General features: G+C 49.1%; 2 protein-coding genes across 3 annotated transcripts in view; one reads left to right on the top strand and one right to left on the bottom strand.

Annotated features, from left to right (window-relative positions):
• The first annotated feature begins 335 nt into the window (after positions 1 to 335).
• LOC136049946 (beta-galactosidase-1-like protein 2) lies at positions 336 to 19,901 on the top strand. The gene is made up of 19 exons (XM_065738518.1): positions 336 to 422; positions 2,545 to 2,742; positions 3,164 to 3,232; positions 3,518 to 3,613; positions 4,551 to 4,659; positions 4,913 to 5,005; positions 7,133 to 7,214; positions 9,310 to 9,374; positions 11,689 to 11,773; positions 12,691 to 12,828; positions 13,161 to 13,241; positions 13,725 to 13,831; positions 14,225 to 14,371; positions 14,775 to 14,846; positions 15,357 to 15,435; positions 16,500 to 16,587; positions 17,709 to 17,823; positions 18,311 to 18,427; positions 18,884 to 19,901. Exons 1-19 carry the CDS (start codon positions 340 to 342, stop codon positions 18,968 to 18,970), a joined length of 1,911 nt encoding a protein of 636 aa, XP_065594590.1. The 5' UTR covers positions 336 to 339; the 3' UTR covers positions 18,971 to 19,901.
• Positions 19,902 to 20,395: 494 nt separating this feature from the next.
• The window catches only part of B3GAT1 (beta-1,3-glucuronyltransferase 1), a 29,595-nt gene continuing 27,909 nt past the window's right edge, over positions 20,396 to 22,081 (bottom strand). For both annotated transcript variants that reach the window (XM_065738515.1, XM_065738516.1), the window contains one exon: positions 20,396 to 22,064. The gene's annotated coding sequence lies outside the window, so the exon portion shown is untranslated. The remainder of the gene's footprint in view (positions 22,065 to 22,081) is intronic.

Below are 22,081 nucleotides of genomic sequence, written 5' to 3'. Positions count from 1 at the left end.
ATCAGTAAAGCTATGATTGTATGCTGACAAAAGTTGCCTCCGCTCCCTCAGCCCTCGCCGTTGCCCTAAGCCCGGCGGCGAGAAGCGGACCCTCCCGCTCCCCGGCGGCGGCCGCAGGCCCGGCCCCGCCGTCTGACTGACTGCGGCCCGCCGCGCCTCGCGCCCTCTCCCCGCCCTGAGGGCGAGCCAATCAGCAGCGTCGCTCAGAGAATAGGGCGGGGCTCTGAGGCGCTCAGCCAATGACGGGCGGAGCGGCCCAAAGCCGCGCTCGGGGGGGGGCGCGGCGGCGGCGGTGGCGGTGCGGCGGGGCCGGGCCGGGCCGGGCCGGGGTCGGTCGCCATGTGGCCGTGCGGAGGACGGCGGCAGCGGCGGTTCGGGTGCGCCGCGCTGCTCGTCCTCGTGCTGTGGCTGCTGGCACGCAGGTGAGAGCCGCCGAGGGGTCGGTGGGGAGGGGGGGCGGGGCCCGGTACTGCGCCCATAACCGCGCATCGATCCCGGCCGTGCTCAGAGCACCTGAGCCCACGGGAGCTTCGTACCGCCGGGTCGTGGGCGCGCCGGCCCTCCCGGCGGAACGGGCTTCAAATGAATGCAGCGGTAATGCACAAATGCGGGGTGACCTCACGTACCGCATCGGAGTGGCGGTGGATGGGGGCTGTGCGTAGCGATGAGCGCTGCGTGGCCACGTGCGTGGCTGTCACCGCAGAGCGGCGCGACGTCGCCTCTTGAGGATGAGGGAGTCCGTCCAGAAGCTCTGGTTGGCACTGAGCGTTTCGCTGTGGCTCTGCTCAGCTCACCTGAGAATGGAGAGCAACGAAATGCGCTGCTAGTCGACGGGGAGGAGGCGGCTGGAAGCTTTCACTTTCCTGGAGGCAAAAGGAGCCCGAAATGTACAGCGAATTCCTCTTGGGCAGCTCTGAGTAGGGCTTAGGGATTAGCTGTGAAGTCCTTTGTCCTCTGAAGTGCGTCCTTTAGTGTTGCCAAAGACAGCTCGTAGCCCCCGTGCTTTATTCCCAGGTTCTGACTTTCTTTTCCATCCGTTTTCCCCCGTTCATGTGGTGTATGGCAGCAGCAAAGCTCCTTCGCATCAGTGGTGCAGGGGGGACCTCAGGGAGGTGCCAGCTGCAGGGCACGGTGCTGTCAGATCACTTACTGCTGCCTCCCACCTCCCCCCCAGCAGTTCCCCTTCAGCTTACATCTCACAGAGAGCCACCGTTGAGGGTTAACTTGTCCAACTTCAAAGGTTCTGCCCTGGGGAACTCGCTAACCCACAGCAAAGTTTTTTTGCAGTTGAACTGTGGCCCTGGATCCTGGGTTTGCGTTTGGGATCATCTGTAGAAAACCTGGGGGACGTGGGCTCTTTGGTGACAGAAGCCCCTGGAGCTGGGAGGTGGGAACTTGCCAACCAAGTAACAGCCCGGATTAAGATGAGCTTAAGTGATTAGTTTATTTTTATCTGGCTACGTACTCCTCCTGAGTGCTGCGTTCCTTCTGCTGCCTGCAGCACCGTTTGCATCAGTGCTGTGTGCAGGTGTAATTCAGGGCTTTATCTGGCTCAGGAATGGATTTGAAATGTATTTTTTTTTTCTCCAAAATTGGAGCTCTACATCACCTGACCCTTGGTGCTTTCTGCCTCGGGTTCCCCACCAAGCAGTTCCTCGGGGCAGTGCTGCTGCTTCCCAGCCTGAAGTATCATTCACAAATGCACGAGTGCTCATTGACTGAAGGCAGTGAATCTAACCTAGACTTGCTTTTCCAGGTATTACCCATGCCTGCCGCCTGTTGTTTCAGAGCCCTGTGAGAATGCTGTTGTACACAGGTACTCTGTGCTTGCCAGCCAGCCCTGCCATATGTGGGAAGCCCTAGATTTAGTTCCTCGTAGTGTCCCTGTCTCGTGCTGGAGGACAGGTAATGGCTGCAGGCTCCTGGGCAGTAATCCCTGTAAGCTGTGAGCTCTGAAAGCCCTCACCCTCTGCTAGTACCTGCTCTACATGTAGTATAGAAGGCACTCAGAGGCCTGGGTGTTTCCCTCTCTGAATGTGATGTTTCTCTGAAATGTGTGGGTCGCTGTTTTCTTGAGACTGGAATTCATTTCTTGCATCTGGCTGTGATGATGTCTCGGTGGGACAAGCTGCTATTGTCCAGCTCTGTTGTGTATTCATTCGTGGAACTGGGGTGGTCTGATGGAGGCACTGAAGCTGCTTTGGATCTGGACTAGCTGATGAGAACGTTTTCTTGATTCAGCCAGAATGAACAGGGGAGCAGTGCAAGGCAATAGGAAGTAGCTTCCTGCACGTAGGAGCTGGGCTAATAGAGCTGTGATAGCACGAGTGTTCCAGCCGGTAAGTGCTTCAGAACCTGATGTCTCATTCGGTCTGGTTCTTTTGGCAAGTAAGTCATGGAGGTGTAAGCAGATGGACCTTTCCCGAGGGATGAACTCAATCCAGTGGTTCTCTTGAAGTTGAGGGGGGTGACACGACGAATCTGTTGTGGGAGGACCCGCTGCTTTTGCTGGAGGGTGCTCACCTCTCCCCGTTCTTCCTCCAGGTTTAACTGGAGCGAGCTGGTCCCGCTGCGGCTGTGGGGCAGGACGCTGGGCCTGCAGACCGAGCACTCACAGTTCCTGCTGGAGGGAATGCCCTTCCGCATCTTCGGAGGTTCAGTGCACTATTTCAGAGTCCCCAGGGCATACTGGGAAGACCGCATGCTTAAGATGAAGGCGTGTGGCTTGAACACCCTCACAACGTAAGTGTCCTCGCTCTCATCCCTGGGACGTGTGCTGGGGACGTGGCAGCACGTGGCCATGTCTGTTGGTGCTTGTGGTGGTGGTGACGGATGAGTTCCTTGTCCTGCCCCCTCCTTCACTATCTGTGGTGTACATAGCTGCAGTGTCCTTACGTTTAGATGGCCCTTCAAACACAGACAGCAGTTCCTCTCTGCTGATCTCACCGCCTTTGACGGTGTCCAGAAATTCAGGTACTGCAGAATACAGGAAAAGCATGCAGCAAGGGAAGGGCTCGTGAGAAAAAGGAAAGAGGCACAGATCATGTTAAGTAGGGACTTTGTAATGTGTACGTTCTGCAGTCTCGGGCTCTGTTTCTTAGAAGTGGAGTGCACAGCTTTTCATTCCGTGCTTCGCTGTCACTGTGCTGCCTTTGCCTTTCAGGTACGTACCGTGGAACCTTCACGAACAAACTCGGGGGAAATTCGACTTCAGTGAGAACCTGGATCTAGAGTATGTGGTACAGATGTCATTAAGTACTGGGGGGAGGGTGTGTGTGTTGGTTCCAGCAGTGTTTCCAGCTGGAAACAAGCCTGTGCCTTGCTCTGGTGATGGGGGCCCTCCCTTCTTCCCCTGCTTCCCAGAGCCCTGGGAGCTTATACGTTCAGCATCAGTCCGGTATAATGATTTCATCTAGCAGTTCCTTTCTGGTTCTGGTACCTACATTTTTATGGTCATTGGTGTACTCGGAGTAGAGATTTTGCAGTCAGGCAGTGATTACATTGTCTGCATCTTTAGGGCCTTCCTTTCCCTGGCTGCTAAGAATGGGCTGTGGGTGATTCTGCGTCCTGGACCTTACATCTGCTCAGAGTGGGACCTTGGTGGGCTGCCCAGGTAAGTGTGTAGTGCTCAGGTGATGAAAGCCTTTGGGCAGCAGAAAAAAAAAACCCACAGAGATCATCTGATCATGGAGCTGAGTTGTTGGTAGGAGCCTTTGGGAGCTGAGCTGAGTACGTCAGAGCTGAGACTTGCTTGGTTACTGGAGCCCAGTGGAGCCAGTGCCTGGTTACATACCACTTGTTTTCCTTCAGTAGGGACACGTGACAAAATGTGGGGATTATTTCCTTCACTCTTTCATTTATTTGTCTTTACAAAATGCCTTCTGCATCCCGTGCAGTTCAGGTGCAGAACTTCAATGGTGAGTTTTGTGAGCTCACTGAGCTGGATGTCTTTCCAACCTCTGACAGCACAGTTTGCTAATGCCTTTTGCAGAAGTCCTACTCTGCTTATATCGTTACAGCAGTACATTGTTCTCCTCTTACATTGCCTGTTTCTGTGTTAACCCCCAACAGCCAACTAAATCTTGCAAGTCAGCAGCAAAGACCATGGGAACAATTACTGGAACCACTGACTTGAACGATGATTGGGGTTTTATGAGAGAGCACTTAGCTGTAGGGAGCCCTTGGGGATGTGGGGAATTCTGGAGCAACCTTCAGAGCCAGAAGCCAACCCTTTTGTACTCGTTCATTTGCTCTTGAATAATCTCTACTGAAGTAATCACTTAATGCTGTTGCAGAGAGAGCAGGATTGTTTTGCCTTCTGTGTTATCTACACACCAGTGTGTGCTGCAGCAGCTTTGTTTCAACAGTTGTGTTTCTGAAGTTAAAAGCCCCCACCGAGGCATATTGTTCAGGTTTTGGTTTGTGTGCAAGCAGGAAAGCTTCCTTCACCTTGCAGTCTGAGTGTGTTTTGGGGCTTAAGGGAGAACAGAGTTAACCACAGTTAACTCCATGTGAGGCTCTAACAGATCCCGTTTGCTGCTTTTCCATAGCTGGCTGCTGCAGGACCCTGAGATGCAGCTGAGAACAACATACAAAGGCTTCACAGAAGCAGTGGACGCCTATTTTGATCATCTCATGCCTATCGTCGTCCCTCTTCAGGCAAGTGCAATCCATTGCCCTCTGTACACAGATGAGTGTTGGGCTGTGAAACAGCCAACAAATCTCTCAGCTTTGTTTGGGGGACCACTGTTGGTTGTAGTTGCCCACATCAGCTGTGCAGTTTGAGATGTTTGGCTGTGCTGTATAGACTGGGAGGGTTGTGCAGATGGGTGCATCTTTTCTGTAAGCCAGCACTGCTGTGATTTTGGTCCTTCTGTTTAGAAAGTGAATACCTCCCTTGTGTTTCCAACAGTACAAGAGAGGAGGACCCATCATTGCAGTGCAAGTGGAGAATGAATACGGTTCCTATGCCAAAGACCCCAACTACATGGCCTATGTGAAAATGGTAATGTTGGCACGTTTACTTGTTTCTGTGGTGAATCCCACTCCAACCACCTTCCTTTCAGTACTTTCTTCTGAGTAAATTTGACCCTGGCTTCTGGAAGCCCTAAAAGCATCAGTGCTAAATCCAGCTGGATTTCCCCTGCTATTTCTTTTGGTCATGCTTCTCACTACTGACAGTCTGAGTTCCTGAGTTCCTGTGTCCTCAGGAGAAGAGGGCAGTGGGGAAATGGAGGAGCAGCCATCGTTCATAGCTGGCTTTGAGGAAGCTGTCTCCTGCTGGTCCTGCTTTGCTTCTCTTGGACAGCTTTAAAACAGTTTCTCTGTTCCTGATCTCATGCAGTCTTAGGCCCAGCATCAGGAAGGTTATTTTACCTAATTTACCTAATGTCTCCCTTACCCTTGTCAGTTGAAGACTGCTCCCTGCCTGCAGGCTATGTGGTGAAGTTGGCCGGTACCGAGGAGGTGAATCTAGCATGAGTCACACCTGCTCACTCTTCCCCAGTACAAAAGCAAGGCAGAAAGCTAACAAGATCTGCAGTCTGTCTTACAAAGCTTGTTTCTCTGTTTCTTTTCACTGAACGCCTGAAGTGTTACGGTACAGAGGAGAGGTTGTGTGTACTATGAACTGTGTGTTCCCAGCGTTATCAGATGTTTTTGGGACCCTGTGGGTACACAGGCTTCCCCTGAGGTTAGTTCTAGCACAGGAGTGCTGATCTGCCCAGCCTGGTGCCTGCTTCTGCACTAACTCCACCTTGTGGAGTGATTTCATACTGCTTGGAATGATAAATAGCAAGTATGCATACAGATATGTTAAGGTTAGCTGCTGACCTGGACTGATAAAGTCAAAGTTGCCTCTTTTATCTGCATAGCTTCCCTCCTCGTGTCCCATGCCCAATGACAAGCACGTGGGTAAGTGGCATTCAGGGCCCTGGATGAATGGGACACAGACAGTGTTGTGTCTGAGCAGCATGCCAGCTCTGTTCTTACTTTTCCATATCTCAGTGATGAAGGAGCTTGTGATGTTCCATAGACTTGTCGGAGCAGATAACGTTTCCTTGCCAGGCCCGTGGGTGTATTTTTGCAGTGCTGCATTGTTGTATTCTGGAAATGTGTGCAGCTTACAGCCAGGGAAGTGTAGTGCTTCAAGAGGAAGCTGTGGGAAAGCTGGATGTGCAGGGCTTCCTGGTGTTGGAGCGGGGCCTGCGATGCTTCAGGCCCTCAGCTCCAAAAGCAGCAGGCAGATGACACCTGCACTGCAGGTTGTGCAAAACCTGACAGCCCAGTGTTCCTCTCACTCTGCTGGGCCATCTGAAGTCCTGCAGTGCATTTCAACACCTTCCAGCTCTGCTGTTTCTTCTTATTTCGATGGAAAGCATTAAAAAAAAAAAAAGGAAGAAACTTAGCTCTAAATGCAGTGCTTAAGGAGTTAATAAAGCTTGCTAGAAATCCCAGTTCCATTATCAGATCCCAGCATCTGTTTGGGTAGTGATGCAGTGACAACAGATCGATAAACTGAACACGTTCCCACTCTGAATTGAGTTTGCCATCTCTAACGTAGATGGTGTGTGATGTTTGGGTCTCCTCTGTCTGCACAGTGTGTGTGCATTGTGCAGAAGGTTGCTCGAGCTGACAGCAGGTAGCAGTGAGTTGGCACACGTGCTGTGGGCACCTGGGTCACCATTTTGCAGCTCGGTTTTTAGGAGGGTGAAGGTTTGTGTTCAGAGCTCTTGAAGCTGCTGGAGTCTCTCTGAGTGCAGCTGTACTGAGAAGAGGGGTTAAGTTGCAGCTAGGAGTTCCTAATCCCTCTTTCAAACATCAGCTGCAGTGTAAAGGGACAAGTGTGAGAGGGCAGTCCTCTTGGGAAGAATGGTGTGTGTGTGTGCATTTTAACAAAGGGAGTGCTGCTGCTTGTAGTGCTCTGTGGTACAGAGGAACCCATGGATCCTTTCAGGTGTGACCAGCCAGGAACCAGAGCTGTCTGTCCTATGATGGATATACTCACTGGCAAACAGGCCTTATTCTCCTATTAGCTTCTATTATTACACAAAGAGGTGATAATGTGCTCTAGCACTGCAGTATCCTGACAAATACAGAGCTTTTCCAGTGGCTTTTCCTCTTTTTGATGCAGGCTCTGTTAAGCAGAGGGATTGTGGAGCTGCTGATGACCTCGGACAACAAGAACGGGTTGTCGTTTGGCTTAGTGGAAGGAGGTGAGTGCTTGTGGGAGGCTGTTTCCTCAGTACTTCTTATTGCTTTGTGTGAGTATATGCTCAACGAGCATCTCAGCTATTACTCCTACTACTAATTATTGCTAAGATATCTGCTTTGCTGCGTGCAAAATTGAAGGAAAAAAAGTGCATCACAGCCCGGATTTTAAAACGTGAATTTCTCAAAGCTCAGCAGCACTTTGTGGGGTAGCACTGTGTTCTCTATGAGTGTGCTCTGTGGAGTGCAGCCTACATACAGGGGGGAAAAAAGAGTATCAGATGTGCATGGTGTCCATGTCCTCTTTCCCTTTGAAGAAGTGTGATTCTGTTCAGTGGATGAAATGCTGCATGGTGCCTTTCCTGTTTTCCAGTGTGGAAAACGTGGAGGTGCAGTTGTTGGAGCTGTGTTGTGCCCTGACTTGGAGTGCTGGGATGCAGTGTGGCTTTGGTTTTCAGGTTTCCAGATCTAGTTGAGCTGTGATAGATGTGCCTGCTTGGCCTGTGACCCCCCCGGGGCTGTGCCAGCTGCCTGCCTGAGCAGCAGTGTTTCCCCTAGCAGGGTGCAGCCTCTGGGCATTCCCATCATCACTTCACACTACTAAAGTTAATTTTCTAATCTCAGGCATGGAAATGATTAAAAAAGATCATCTTCTACCTCCTGTCTTGTTTTGTTTTGTTTTTTTTTCCCTTCTTGTTTTTAAGTGGAAGTACAAGAGGGACAGCTCCAGCAGCTCAGCAGTCCCTGAGCTCAGAGCAGTGCTCTCTCAGTGCTCCTCTCCATTTGGTTCTTTCGGAGAGCAGCAGTTTCCAGCCATGACCACATAGGGTCACCCTCTCACTGCCATCAGGGAGGTGTGGAGCACCCCATCCAGCCCTCAGCATCGTCTATAGGAGTGTTTCCAGCTCTGAGCTCTGCTGTCATCAGTTCTCCTTTCCAGCAGGTTGTGTGCTGAGAGCTCTTTGAATCCTATGTGGGCACAGTGAGTGACAAACCTGTGCCATGTAGCTCTGGTTCCCCTTTGGGCACCAAAATAAAATCTCCAGGTTCCCTCCAGCCTCAATCTAAAGCACTGTGATGGGAAGCTGTGTGCATGGGAGCGTTGCCTACTGTGGAAAGGCTGAGTAAGGCTTTGGGCCTGGTTCTCCATCCCTGTCCAGTGCTGAATGGTGTGCTGTTAATCACAGATTAGACAGTTTTGCCTTCAGGTTCACAAACTTGAATTGCATCGAGACTAAATCTACATTTTGTTTTGTTCTCCTGCTGTGTTTGCCCGTGCTAAATTCCTCAGCTCGCTATTCAGATCAGCCTGTTAAGTTCAAGGTATATATAGCAAGAAGCAAGCTTTTGCTTCTCTAAGTATTCCATTTGAAGTGCTCTGCCTGACACAACTGGGGCTGGATCCCACGCTGCTTCTTTTGTAAGAAGTCACTTTTTACAACAGAATCACACTACTGCTCCTGCAGTTTCAAAGTTTCTCGGGGAAAACAGAGTGACTGAGGTCTAGAAAAGTATGAAAACGATTCCAGCATCTGTTAGGGGCTGTAATGCATCAGCTTCTGCAGCCAGCTTTTGCTGTCAGTGCAGCACGCAGCAGCCAACTGCTGGCTCCCCTGCATTGCATGGGGCAGGAGCACAGAGCAGTCACAGTTTCCATCTGCTTCACTCACACTGCAGTCCCTCTCCCCATCCCCACAGGCATCACAAGAAGTGAGATTGCATGGGTAGGCATTCGTGCAGCTATAGCCTGGGAGATTGGTGTGGTGTATGGATGTGCTGCTCTAATAAGTTTGCCTTTATGTGGTGCCTTTTATCTGAGGATCTGCAGGTGCTTTGCAGCCTCTGACTGAAGCTGCTGAGGCACTCTGTTGCTCTCTTTTTAGCAGCTCTGAATGCTGCAGCTGAGAACACAGCCTGCAGGTATTCACTGCGTGCTGTGGTCTCCTCTGTCCTGCATGATCAGTGAGGACTGTGATGGGAAAACTCTGCGGAGGTTGTTCTGGTGGTTCAGGTGATGTTCCAGTTCCCTCTGGGCTTGTGCAGGACTGATGCACAGAGAGGTGCTCCTAAGTTAATAACAGCTTTTTCTTTCCTTGGCAGCACTGGCCACTGTTAACTTTCAGAAGCTGGAACCTGGTGTACTGAAATACCTGGACATGGTGCAGGTAAGATGCAGACAGACTCTGTGTGTCTGGATTTTCCAGGACAGCTTTATCTCAACAGAAAATTCATGCTCCTTACGTTGGAAAATGATATTCTCTGAGAGGACAGTTGGAGTTTTGCTACCCTCTGGGTGCAGGCAGCAAGCCCTTTATTACCCAGGCTTTAATGACAGTCAGATCCACAAAAGGTTCCTACGTAACAAATTGAAGGGCTATTAGTCCAGCTACTAGAGTATGGCACAATTGCACCCACTGCTGTACAACAGCAGGGCACTGACATCTGGTGATGGATGTGCTTTGTCACAAAGCCACGAGCTGCAATAAACTGAATCATTCCTTTTTCCTTGGTTGAATTTGCAGGTCTGCCTGCGTAGATCATCTTTAGTGCCTAACAGATTTGAGTGCCTAGTAATTCTTTTCTGAATATTCAGTGATTGATTAAATAATTAAAATGAACACGCTTTGGCAGGAGAAGGTGCTCTCCACGAGGCTGCTTGGCAAACGTGTTTTCTGTAGTGACAGTGCAGTGTGTACCAGGGGGAGGACAAAGGACCATGCAAACACAAAGCTGGAGGAGCTGCCTGATGGCTGAGCAGAGGCCATTCCTAACTTGCCTAACAAGGGCTTCTGTGGATGTGTTACGTGTGCAGCTGATCCCCAGGAAAAGTAACTGTCAAACAGGGAGCACAGCATTCAGCTCTGTTGCTTTCTCTAATGCCCACTTCCATTGCTTCCCCAGTGTTGATACCCAGCAGCATCCTACTTTGCAGTTGTCCTCCCTCCAGAAGGTCGCTGCTCTTTTTCCCAGGCTCTGCATTCCCTCAGGAGTCTGTTTGAAGGCTGTGTTGTTCAGATGCTGAGTAAGCCCCCAGCAGCACAGCCCTCCGAGCAGCTCAGCCTACTTGGCATTTAATGCTCACTGCAGAAGTGCATTTGCACAGAGTGTGTTGCCTGAGCTGTCAGAGATGTGAATCAGTGTGAACAAAGAGGTGGGGAATTGCCTAATGAACATTTGATGCAGAAAGCATCCCGTGTGATGCTGGAGTAGAGAGGCAAGAGCAAATTTTGATTTTTAGTGACAGTTCTTTCTCTCCTTGCATCCTCTGTCCTCCTCTCTCCCTGTTGCTCTGCGTGCTCCACTTGTCAGCCTGGGAAGTTCTGAGCAGCTGACGTGTGCCCCTGGTCGTGATCAATTCTATTCTGATCTCTCCCCCTGACGTCTGCTCAGGCCATGAAATGCAGCCCTGCTGCTGGCATGCTGAAAGCTGAATCCTGCCACCAACTTCTTTTTTGTCTTCCTCGGACAAAAGAGGTTCTGCTTGGTGTGCTTCTGCTTTCTTCAGGTCTTAGAGAGCTCCACCACGCACAGCAGATGAGTGGAGGGCACCTTTCCCACAGGCTGAACTCACACACAGAGCACAGCCCAGCAGAAGAGCTCCTCCATTGCCACTCTTACTATTTAGAAGACAGGAAGCCTGGCATTTGCATTCATGAGGAATGTGGAGCTGTGTTACTTTCCCTTGTTGTGATCTCTTATTCCAGAAGTCAGCAGAACTTCTTGGGCTCGTTGGCTGGGGATGGAGCGATTAAACACATCACCGAGGGCTGGCCTGAACCTGGAGCAATTAAATCATTACAGGCACCTGCCACTGTTTTCTCCTAATGAAAAATGAGTTTCTTTAATGCCACTTACCTCGGCTATTTCATATGGCAGAAGATAAAGCCCCATCAAATAAATGGCCAAACTGCCTTGACTGGAAATAAACACCATGAGCAGGGAGTGCCAGTTGTTCTGTGCAGGGTGATGGGGCCGGGTGGAATTCTGCAGGAGCTGAGGGAGCTGGCAAGCAGTGAAGAATGGGAAACAACTGCTCTGTGTGCAGAGCCTTTATAATGAAGACCTAATTCCTGCAAAGGCTAATTCTTTCCTGCCAACACCATATGCAGCATTAAAAAGGCATTAAGCTGCTAAGGTCTGCTGTTCCCACCTTGGCAAGCGGTGGCTGCAGTGCACCTGCAAACTCTCAGCTGGCAGTGGTGTAGCTGAAAAGTAGACATTTATAAATGCCTATTTCCAGCAGAAGCTGAACAGTGACAGTTGGTTAGTCCTTTTGCTGCAGCACTACCAAACAATACCCAAAACTGGTGGGTATCACCTGGTGGTGTGCAGTGGTTGTTGCCTCACACCGTACTTTTCTGGTCCATATTATTCCTCACTGATTTATTTTTACTTTATTCTTTTTTTTTGCCCACTTGAGTAGAGATACATGTAAGACTCCCTTTGTCCATTTTAACTCTTGTTTGTGTCTCGGTGCAGCGAGATCAGCCAAAGATGGTAATGGAGTACTGGACTGGATGGTTTGATAACTGGGGAGGCCCTCACTATGTCTTCGATGCAGACGGTGAGCAGCACGTGGTGTTGGAGAGGGAGGGATTCTTGCTCTGCAGTTACAGGAAAAGTGGCAGAGCTCGTGATGCCTCAGTGAATGGGTCACGTTGCTGTGCCCTGGTCTTTCTTCAGCAGTGTTGGCAAGCAGCCTCTCTTTAATTCCTATTTTTCAAAACCAGCTTTCTTTTTATTTCTCCAAGAGGGATGCTGAGCTTGTGCAGAAATTCAGACATCTGAAGATATTAGCAGTGATGTGCTCCAAGGCCTCAAGCTGCTCTGTTGATACTGGAAATGTAACCAGTGCTTTAAGTTCTCTCTTCCACCTCCTGAGCTAATGCAAACCCTGTGAAGACTTCTTTATTTTGCCAGAATGTCATCTTCACAGAAGTTTTCTGCACCCCTCATCATAGTAACATCATTTGTCTGGTGAATGGATGTTCTGGGAACAGGGCAAACCTAAGGCTCCTGCAGCTGTGACATCTTCTGAATCTATTTTTACTGCAGTTTAGAAGCTCGTTAGGAAGGAAACCTAGCACTAAAATAAATAACCCCACAACCCCAGGGGCATGTAAGACCTGTGCTGGTCTACTTTAATGCCTGTTTCATCTTCCTGCAATTGCTGTCTTTGTAATTGATTAATATGAGTGAATAGTCCTTCTGCTTGAGAGCAAAACTCCTGCCTGTGTCTGTGAATTTTACTATTTCACCTGTAGAAGAGGTAGATTTACATGGATTAATCTATCCCCGTGTGCCAGTGGACGTGCTGGCCTTACTGAAGGCAAAACAGGGGCCAGGATACACGTGGCTGTAATTACACAGGCATGGCTGGCTGAGAAGGACCTGAGTGTCTGTGTCTGCTTTGAATTACTGGAAGAGGGTTAGCATTGCTTCTTGGTGTGTGGACTTCTTGGTGCTGCCCTTCCTTTACAGAAATGGTGAATACTGTAGCAAGCATCCTCAAATTAGGAGCATCCATCAATCTGTACATGTTTCATGGAGGCACCAACTTTGGCTTCATGAACGGTGCTTTGAAGAATGAGGAATACAAGTCGGACGTCACCAGCTACGGTGAGTTCTGTCACTGCCTTGCTCATGCACCTGCTGTGAGAGCACCCCCTGGGCCTCTTAGAGTTGGCAGAACCTTTCTGAACTGGTCAGTGCAGCCCTTGATCATGGGTGGGTGAGTTGGAACGTAGCTCGGAAGCAAATGCTCCTCTCAGAGGGGGCTTACATTAATATTTCCTGTTTGCAGACCCATTGAGGATGTGTCAGTAGCCACAGTGACACGCATCAAAGAGTTCAAATTTGCTTAACTCAGTGCTGAGAGAATTGTCTTGGGCTCTTACTTCTTGCATGGTGGTGCATGTGAAGGCTGTCCCAGACGTGTGCTTCTTTTTCAGATTACGATGCTGTGCTGACAGAGGCTGGAGACTATACATCCAAATTTTTCAAGCTCCGACAACTCTTCAGCACAATCATTGGTAATTATAAATCCTAGAGCTGAAATACTGCTGCAGTCCACTGCACTACATCAGAGATTTATCTAAACTGATGGAGCCCTGTGGCTCTGATTGACTGGCTGGGAGCATTTCCCAAAAGATGGGAAGGAGAAGCAGGGATTTGGGGAATTCAGTCTGCCATCAGCAGGCAGGTAGCACTCGGCATCATCTCTGAGATGTCTGGTGGCATTTTGGAAAGAAATGCAAATCCGAAGGAAACACCATTGACTATTATATCTCACATGTTATGTCTTAGTGTTTTCTGTTCTAGGCCCAGACAGGTGGCAGTGTCAGAGTTAAGTGCAGTTCTCACTCAACCCTCACACTCAAGTTTTTTTGGCAGCAGATACAGGGCTCTGTAATTCAGTGGAAAAATTGATCAGAAGAGGTCTGGAGTGGCCTTAAAACGTGTCTGCTTTTTTTTGCATCTGAAATAGTTGGCTCATCTTTCTTTTTGCATCGCAGGCCAGCCTCTTCCTCTCCCTCCCATGATTGAAAGCAAGGCGTCGTACGGTGCGATCCTGTTGCATCAGTTCATCTCTCTCTGGGATGTGTTACCATCTCTTGTGCAGGTAGTACTGCCAGTGCAACTCAGCATGAAACGTCATCACCTGATAGCTGGAAAAGACCTGGCACTGTTGTGCTATCCCATGAGGATAAGGATGGGGAGTGTTTTGTCAGGGGTACACAAAGCAGACCAAACTTCTTACCCTTTTTACTGCTACTTCTGTTCCCTTGGAATTCCAGCTTTGCAAGTCCTTGGTTCCCTTTTCTGGTACTTTGCCTTCACTGCTGTAGCTTTAATAGGGTCACAAGGTAACTCAGGTCAGAACAGATCTCTGGGGACTCCCAGAGTAGATGTAATCTGTGGCAGAGTGGAACGCCTGTCTCAAATGGATTGTCTCTGTGTGACCTGTCGGTGCTAAGAGAGCACTTCTGCCATTCAACTTCTTTCTCCTTTGCAGCCCATTAAATCAGAGTTTCCAGTTAACATGGAGAACCTCCAGCTAAATGACAGCAGTGGGCAGTCCTATGGATATGTACTCTACGAGGCTGTTATATTTGGTGGTGGACACCTGCATTCTAGAGACCATGTCCGTGACCGAGCTCAGGTGAGGAGCCCGGGGCACCTGGGGCCAACTTCCCACTGATGTAAATGCTCTGATCTCAGCAACTAGGCAGCAGACACGGGCTGACCACGCAGTATGATGCGATGTTTTTAGATTAGAAGTGTGACTTGCTCTCTCAGTTCTCAGTTGAGTGCCAACCTTTTTCGTTTGTGAATCAGCTCGAAGTCTGCTAAAACTCAGAATATCTTGAAGTTTTGAATGCTCTCAGAAATGCTGTTTGTGAATCCATTTTCCACCAAGACTGAATCAGTGACAGAGCTGTGGGCCCTAGGTTCTAATCCCCAGTAGAGACAGTTTTCTCCCCAAATATGGCTCCAATAACCTATGTAACACACGAGTGTAATTGATGAGATGTTGCTCTTGTCTCTCATGCTCTGTTCTGCAGGTGTTTGTGAACACCATGTATGTTGGCGAGCTGGATTACAACACGGTGGAGCTCTCCCTTCCTGAAGGACAGGTAACTTGATGGAGGTTGTGCACAGAACCAAAGGTGTAGCTCTCAAGAAAGCACCTCCCACCTAATCCACTTAACTAGCTGGTGTGGTGCCCTGATGCAGAGGATGGTTGGTATGCTCTAACTAGGCACCATTCCACTGGTGGAATACAGCATGATTTCACTGCCAAGTAATTGCTGTGCACAGCCTCTTGGATAAGGTGAGCAGGCATGAGTACTCAGTGCTGCTCTTGTGGCTCAAGGCAAAGCTACGTGCCAAAAGCCTGCACTGTGTCAAACTCCATTTCTCGCTCTGTGTGTGTGTGAAATCAAACTGGTACTTAAAAATTCGACAGAGAAAGGAAAAGAAAGAAAACCTTTATGAGCAGGCTGAGACCCTCAGTCAGCAGGTGAATTGAGACTGCCAAAGGTCCTGGCACTGCCTCTCCTCTTCAGCACCACTGCTGGCTGTTGTTTTCCAGGTGTTAGGGCTGTTGCTCTCCCGTTTCTTCTTTTTTTCTTCTATTGTCACAGGGATTCAGGCAGTTAAGACTCTTGGTAGAGAACCGTGGTCGTGTCAATTATGGCCTGGCACTGAACGAGCAGCGGAAAGGTGAGCTGAGTTCGTTGTTCTTGGAGTCTCTCCGTGTCTGTGATGCTCCTCTGATTTTAAGTACTGTGTAACTGTCTTTCTTGTGTACAAGTTGCATTAAGGCTTCCCTTTCTATAGAGGAACAGCTAAACCCAGGACCATCACTGATCTTACTCTGCTCAGTTTTGCCAGGCGATGGCAGGGTACCCATTCTCTTGCTCTCTGAGCGTGTTACTTCACAGGGCAGGAAGGAAAAGACCCTTTTTAACCTCTGTCCTTCCCTGGGATTTGATGTTGGAGGATCACAGTGTTCTAAAACTCTCCCAATGTTCAGCATATTCAGGAGGAACGAGTTGCATCCCGTCGAGCAGAATTTGCTCAAGCGTTCAAGTTTATTACATACAATTGTGGAGCTGGAAGAGGTTGAAACTCCAGGATTCTATTTTAGTGGGGAAATGTATGCAAAAAGTATACAAGAAAGAAGAATGGAGTGAGGCATGTGACTGTACTAATTTTGTTATGCTGCAGAGTACATGTGTAAAGCCCCCGCTTCTTGGGCAGGCTCAACTGCAGCCCTGCAATTAGGGGGCTAGATTAGGGCCCAGGCTCTGTTTCTACATGCAGAGTATCTAACGAGGAAGTGCTGAAGGGTAATTATTTCTTAAATTATCTTAAGATCTTTGGATGAAAAACACTGCATCAGCACTGGGCGTGAGCACTTCCCCGTGCTAAATTTTGCTGTTCCTATTAGAGAGGTAACTGATCTGCTTTAACAAATCTCAGCGTGGGCAGCTAACGAAAAACCAACAATAGCAACAAAACCCCATCTGCTGTGCGTGCCAGCAGTGCTTTCTGCTTGGAGGGTGTTTTAATGGCCTAGTGAGTTAAAGCGAAGGAGGGAGTGGAGAGGCCAAAGTATAGTAATGTTCTCCACTAAGTCTGGATGAGCAATGGGACCATATGGACTCCAATTCCATTGCAGAGCGTGGCTGCTTTCCATCTCCTGCTGTTCCTCGCATCCAGAGAGGAAAATCTATCAGTTTTAGCTGCTTTTCAACTCTTCATTACCCCCATTGCTCTTGCAGGCTTAATTGGTGACATCTTCTTGAATAAAACCCCCCTGAGGAACTTCAAGATTTACAGTCTGGAGATGAAACCTGACTTCTTGAAAAGGTTTGTGGGATTTAAAAATCGGTTTTGCTCGTTTGAAGCCAACTGTTTAGCAGCAGTATGGAATCTGGGAGGCAGCAGTTGCTCGTGTGACAGAAGGGCAATGCCGTGTAGAAGTAGGTGAGTAAATTCGTGCGTCACCAAGTTCCTTGCTGATACCTTTCCCCAAAACAGTTGAGAGCACTGTGCTGTTCTCCCTGCACGGTTTGAGGCAACAGATACCCCGTGGGCTCTGGCCTGTGTTCCAAAAAGACTGTTTTGAGTTTTGTTAATGTCAGAAAATAACACGTGTGCGTCCCCCAAGATAGCACAGCTCCCACAACGTGCGTAGGAAGGAGAGAGGGGTGGCACGAAGCTGAGAAGGCTTTTAGAAGAGGGAAAGAAGGGGAAAAAAATCAACGTTGTGGATTTTTTAAGGACACACGTGCTGTGAGGAGGGGTCTCACTGAGGGGGTAACTGCAGAACCTGTGACTGCAGGGTTGCTCTGGAAGGATATTTCCAGTGAGGGACATCGCAGCCAGCGAGCTGCCATGCCTGCCTTTGGTCACACCAGTGGCAGTGGAGCACAGTCAGCTTGCAGTCAGAGCGTAGGAAGATGTGGCATTGTGAAAGGAGTCATAGTGGGCTTTCCTTTGAGTAATTCAGTAGCCATCACGCTGCTCTGGATCGATAAATTCCCTGAATCCAAGAGCTGCAGTTCATAGGGGTTGGAAGGAGCGTGTTCTGGCAGAAGTCTAAGGCTTCTGTGGGACTTTGGTGCTCTGTGTTGGTTGTTCTATTCGTCCTCTGCTCCCAGATGCTTTACCTGTGGCAATGAGATAGTCATAACTGCATATCTCCTTTTCTTGCACCAAGGACGTGCATTTCAGTGGCATGGCAAGCGTAGGAGAATGAAGACCAAGACATGTTGCACCCATTTCTCTCAGCTAGGTGCAGCATGAAGGATATCACCTTCAGGCACTGCCAGTAGGAAACAACTCCTTCCATCAGGGGTGGAAGGAAACTGCAGCCTCGCTGTGTGTAACAGAGCCCATCCACAGCTGTAAGCAGGGCTCTGAAATGATGCTGTTGGAGCTGCCTGGTGCTTCCCTGCTGTTAGCTGTGCTTGCCCATTCTCTTACAGCTTGCGACACACTGCTGGATGGAGTGCAGTCCCTGATTACTTTGTTGGTCCAGCTTTTTTTCGTGGAAGGCTGTGGATAGAGCATCAGCCACAGGATACTTTCTTGAAGCTACAGGCAAGTCCTTCCTCTTCCCCACTGCTTTTTCTTCATCGGGGTTTGCAAAAAGCTGGCTAAGGAGAGCCTTGTGTCACAGCTCTGAGCGAGTCAAGGCCACAGCCTTATACCCTTCCTCTGAGCTTGAGAAAGCAAATTATTTTGATGGTGTAAAAAAGCCATCTTCTAAAGCTGGCAGGTAATCCTGTTCAGCCTGCAGTGGGCCCTAATGAGAAAACATGCAGTGCTGACCATGCAGAGCTGGTAATGAATAGTCAGTCTTGTTCACTCATAGGCGAGGGCTGTTTGTTTTCTACTTGTGGTGGGCTCAACACATAAAGGAGGTGCAAGTTTTCTCCCTGCCTCATCGTGTTATGGGAAGAATCACTTCTTTATAGACATGGCACAGGGAAAGCAAGCAGAAAACTTGTAGAAAGTGGCTGGAAAGAGTGCAAGTGCACCTACGGGATGTTAGATACAATAATTCTGTGTGCTGTCTTGATTCCAGGGCTGGGAAAAAGGAGTTGTGTTTGTCAATGGTCACAACCTGGGCCGCTACTGGAAAATTGGACCTCAGGAAACACTGTACCTTCCTGGCCCCTGGTTGTGGAAAGGGAGCAATGAGGTGAGAAGCTTTGGTGTCTTTTTGTTTTGTTAAAGATCCTGCTCTGGGTCATGTCCCAGAATGTACACATACTGTGAGTTAATTAGCTCACTACAGCTGAAAACCCAGGCAATAGCGAAGGAAGGAGACTTACCTCCTAAGATCTGTGAAAACTGTGGGAGGTGCTGCTCTAAAGCTGAGAATGTGGCTTCGACTGCCATTAAGACATGACAAGAATCTCAGCTAAACTTCAAAGCGCAGCATCAAGTTCAGAATCAAGATGAAGCTGATTTGATGATAGTTCATTTTCTGCATCATCTGGTGCTGAAGAATCAGAGTTACTGTTCTGAATCGCATTGATTGATCTCTTCTAAATGATGCTTCCTTCCTCCGCAGTGATTGTATGCCCTTTACCCTCAGAAGTTAAGTAACTCAGCCTTTGTGTGAAGAGCTTTCTGTATTCCCTCTCTTCTGCAGATTGTCATTTTTGAGGAACGCACTGCAGGACGGATCATACAGTCTGTGGACATCCCTTACTTGGGAAGGACCCAGTACGTGGACTGATGAGAGCTTCATTCCCACGTTTGGTTCATCTTGAACACTCCTGGTTGCATGTCTGGGGACATGATGGCCCACGCACTTGGGCCTCCTAATTTCCACTCGACCCAGGTCAAGGATTTGCTCTTTGGCAGTAAGCTCAGAAGAGAGAATGGGCCCCAAAGGAACCGGAATCTGTTGTTTCATTGGGGGATGCAGAAGCTCATCTGCGTGCACTGCTGGGGAGCCATGGCTTGGATGGCTGTGCGTGGTGAACATGATGGAGTAACACGGTGCTGGAGGCAGGACAGAGAGAGTGAACTGAGCCCTGAGTCCTGCTCTCTGCTGACTTTAAGAATGTGTTCTTACTGGCCTCTTTGTGTAGTAATTAGGGAGAAAATAGTCGGGGAACATGTGAGTAACCAGGTGTGGAAACCTGAGATGTTGTACTTCTGGGTGGAATTTATCAGCTCGGGCTGCAGCTGGTTCACTCGTTGGAAGCCACGTTGGTTGTCAGATGAGTTAACTGTGAGCTTTCTTCCACTACGTTTTAATATGGAGGCTGTCACTCTCCCAGAAAGGAGGAAAAAAGAAAAAAAGTTTTAAAAAGTCACATGTGTTTTTCTCCTCCATCAGAAATACCGTTCTGCTTCAGGTCAGGCACGAGTGAGAGCTTCTGAGCACTGAGAAGAGAGAGCTCCCTGCTCATTTTGAAGCACCTGGAGATGAAATTCCCCCTTGTAAAGGAGCAGCAGTCAGGTTTTGGTTGTGAAAGAAACCAAGGAGTTGCAAATGGGAGAGCACATCTGGGCTCTGAGAAGCACCGACTGTGTGCACTGCCTTTCAGAATGGAGTTGCAGGGTATTCTAGCTCTTAAAAACCAGACTTAATTTTATTTAACAAATTTAAATACAGTTTATTTAAAACTGAGAACAGACAGTGCAGCTGTAATACACTCCACCCAGACCAGAGCTGGTCTCACTGAGCGTGCGAGTCTCTGCTCCCCGGACCCACAGTGCTGCTGTGCAGGTTGGAAGGGCCCAGACACATCTCACCAACTTTGAGGAGCATCAAAGCAGGGCTGTGGTCAGGAGTTGGGCCTTTGTGTTTTTCTGGAAGTTATTTCCTTCCAAGGAGGGAAGGCTGCAGCTCAGCAGGGGCTGGAGCTGACGTTAGCAAATGAAAACATGCAGCTAGGAGAGGCCATCCGCTGGGATCACCTTAGCAGAAGAATTCGTATGCCTTTTAACAGTGTCTCTTTCCACTCCAGGGTGTGCAGACTGAACTGAGGTTGGGATGCTCGTACAGGGAGTGCAGAGAGCTCCCATTTTAGCCCAAGGTAACAGTGCCTGCTCCCATAGAGGGACCAGTGGAACTGGATGCTTTCTATCCCAGTAGCACTTCAGCCAACGCATCTAAAGGAACCTTATTATCAAGGCTGTGGAGCAAGGCTTTGTGATTGAGAGCTGAGCAATGCAGCTTTCCCCCACTGATTCTGAAAGACAGTGGGAGAAAATAACTTGAAAAAAACCCCAAATGTTTCTTTAAATATTAGGGAATGCACAGCCATTAGTCCAAGGGGAGACTTCAGCACTGTGAAGCTAACAATCCCATCTGTAGTACTTCATTAATTCTTTGAATTAGAGCTAAAAAGACCAACTCTGGGATTACTTTTTCCTTTGAAAATTGTGCTTCAGACCATTCTGAACGAATTGGGGCATGGGAGGTTGATCAGATGTTTGACAGCTGTGAGGGGAGGGTGTCAAGTGGTGTGGATTTAAGGTTTTATTGTGTGTTTGCTGCCTGGAAGTAGGGAGAGGGGCTAAGCTGCACCTTAATTTCTTCCTCAGCAAGTTTGTCATTTTCAAATAGAGTCAGCCAAGGCAGCAGCACACAGGTCCCTCTGCATTGCTCAGCCACGTGCCTCTTGCTGAGGAGCAAGATACCGTTTCATCACAGAATACCCTTTTGTCAATGCTGTCTCAGGTTCTTTGATGTTAGAGAGCAGGGAAGAGGCAGCTAATATTCTGCTTAGTTCTTAGCCTACCTGGAGCCAGAGGCAGAAGGAACAGAGCACGCTAAGCACAGGATCCCTTTACAAGGCTGCTGATCTGTTCCCACTGGTTAACTCCTGATGGGCTCCAGTGTGGCTTTGCACACCAGTCCAGCCCTGAAAGGGGAACTAGGGCTGAAGGATATACTCCACTCGGATGGTAAATGCACTAAAATTGGCTTTTCTTGTTCAATTCCTAGTTTTAAGCAGTTAACTTTATTTTTTAAGAGTAGAAATTCGGCTTTAAGTAGCAGCACCCTTCTGAGAATCCCACACCTAATGCTCACGTGAACCAAATGAGAGCTGAACAGAACTAAGATCTGAGCCCAGATGAGGTATTACGGCCTCAACAATCTCTTTAAAGCCCACCCCCAGCTCTTTCAGCATCCAGAGCCATATGCTGTGTGTGTAACTCCATCCAGGAGCACAGAGCACCCTCCAAACCACAGACCTGAATAAGGGGAAGCCGAAGGGCGTACAAGAAACAGATGCATGTATGGATTTGTTCTAACCTGCCTTGCTTTTCACCCTCCCCCAAAGCTTTCCTGTCTTGTGCAGTGTAGTAACACTGATTAAAGTAGGTTTAGAATTAAGGGCTAAGGTGCCATCTTGGAAGGCAGCTGTCCCCTCTGTCAGCTGGGGCTGTTGGACACATAGCCACAGGGTGGGCATCTCGGGAAGGACAAGTCACCAGGGCCAGCACAACTTGTGTGTGTGCGTTCTCACCCTCAGGTCCTGTACAGCAGCCTGCTCAGTCACAGCTGCTCTTCCAGCCAGGCTGCATCTTCAGTGCATCGTGCACTTCTCCCAAACCGAGCATCTCACGGGGCAGCTGCTCTCCTAGGGAAGTTCAGTCCTGTGTTTCTGTGCTTTTTCTCCACCCCCAGAGCGTCAGGTTCTGCTCAGAGTCCAGAAGGAAGGTCGGGGGGATCCGGGTAGTTAATGTATGCAGTGTTGCTTGCTTTCAGTACACTAAAACTCTTGGAAGTCAGCAGGGGTCCTGGCTTACTGCATGTCTGGCTGTATGCTGTGGGGAGGAACCTTGGAGGCTGTGCATGAAGAAATCTTCTGCAACAGAGACACAA

The sequence above is a fragment of the Cyrtonyx montezumae genome, unplaced genomic scaffold (assembly GCF_038088225.1).
Source record: "Cyrtonyx montezumae isolate F1298 unplaced genomic scaffold, pur_monq_1.0 scaffold_22, whole genome shotgun sequence".
In the NCBI taxonomy this organism is placed as follows: domain Eukaryota; kingdom Metazoa; phylum Chordata; class Aves; order Galliformes; family Odontophoridae; genus Cyrtonyx; species Cyrtonyx montezumae.
Note: the sequence above shows the minus strand (reverse complement) of the source record. Positions and strands in the feature narration are given on the sequence as shown.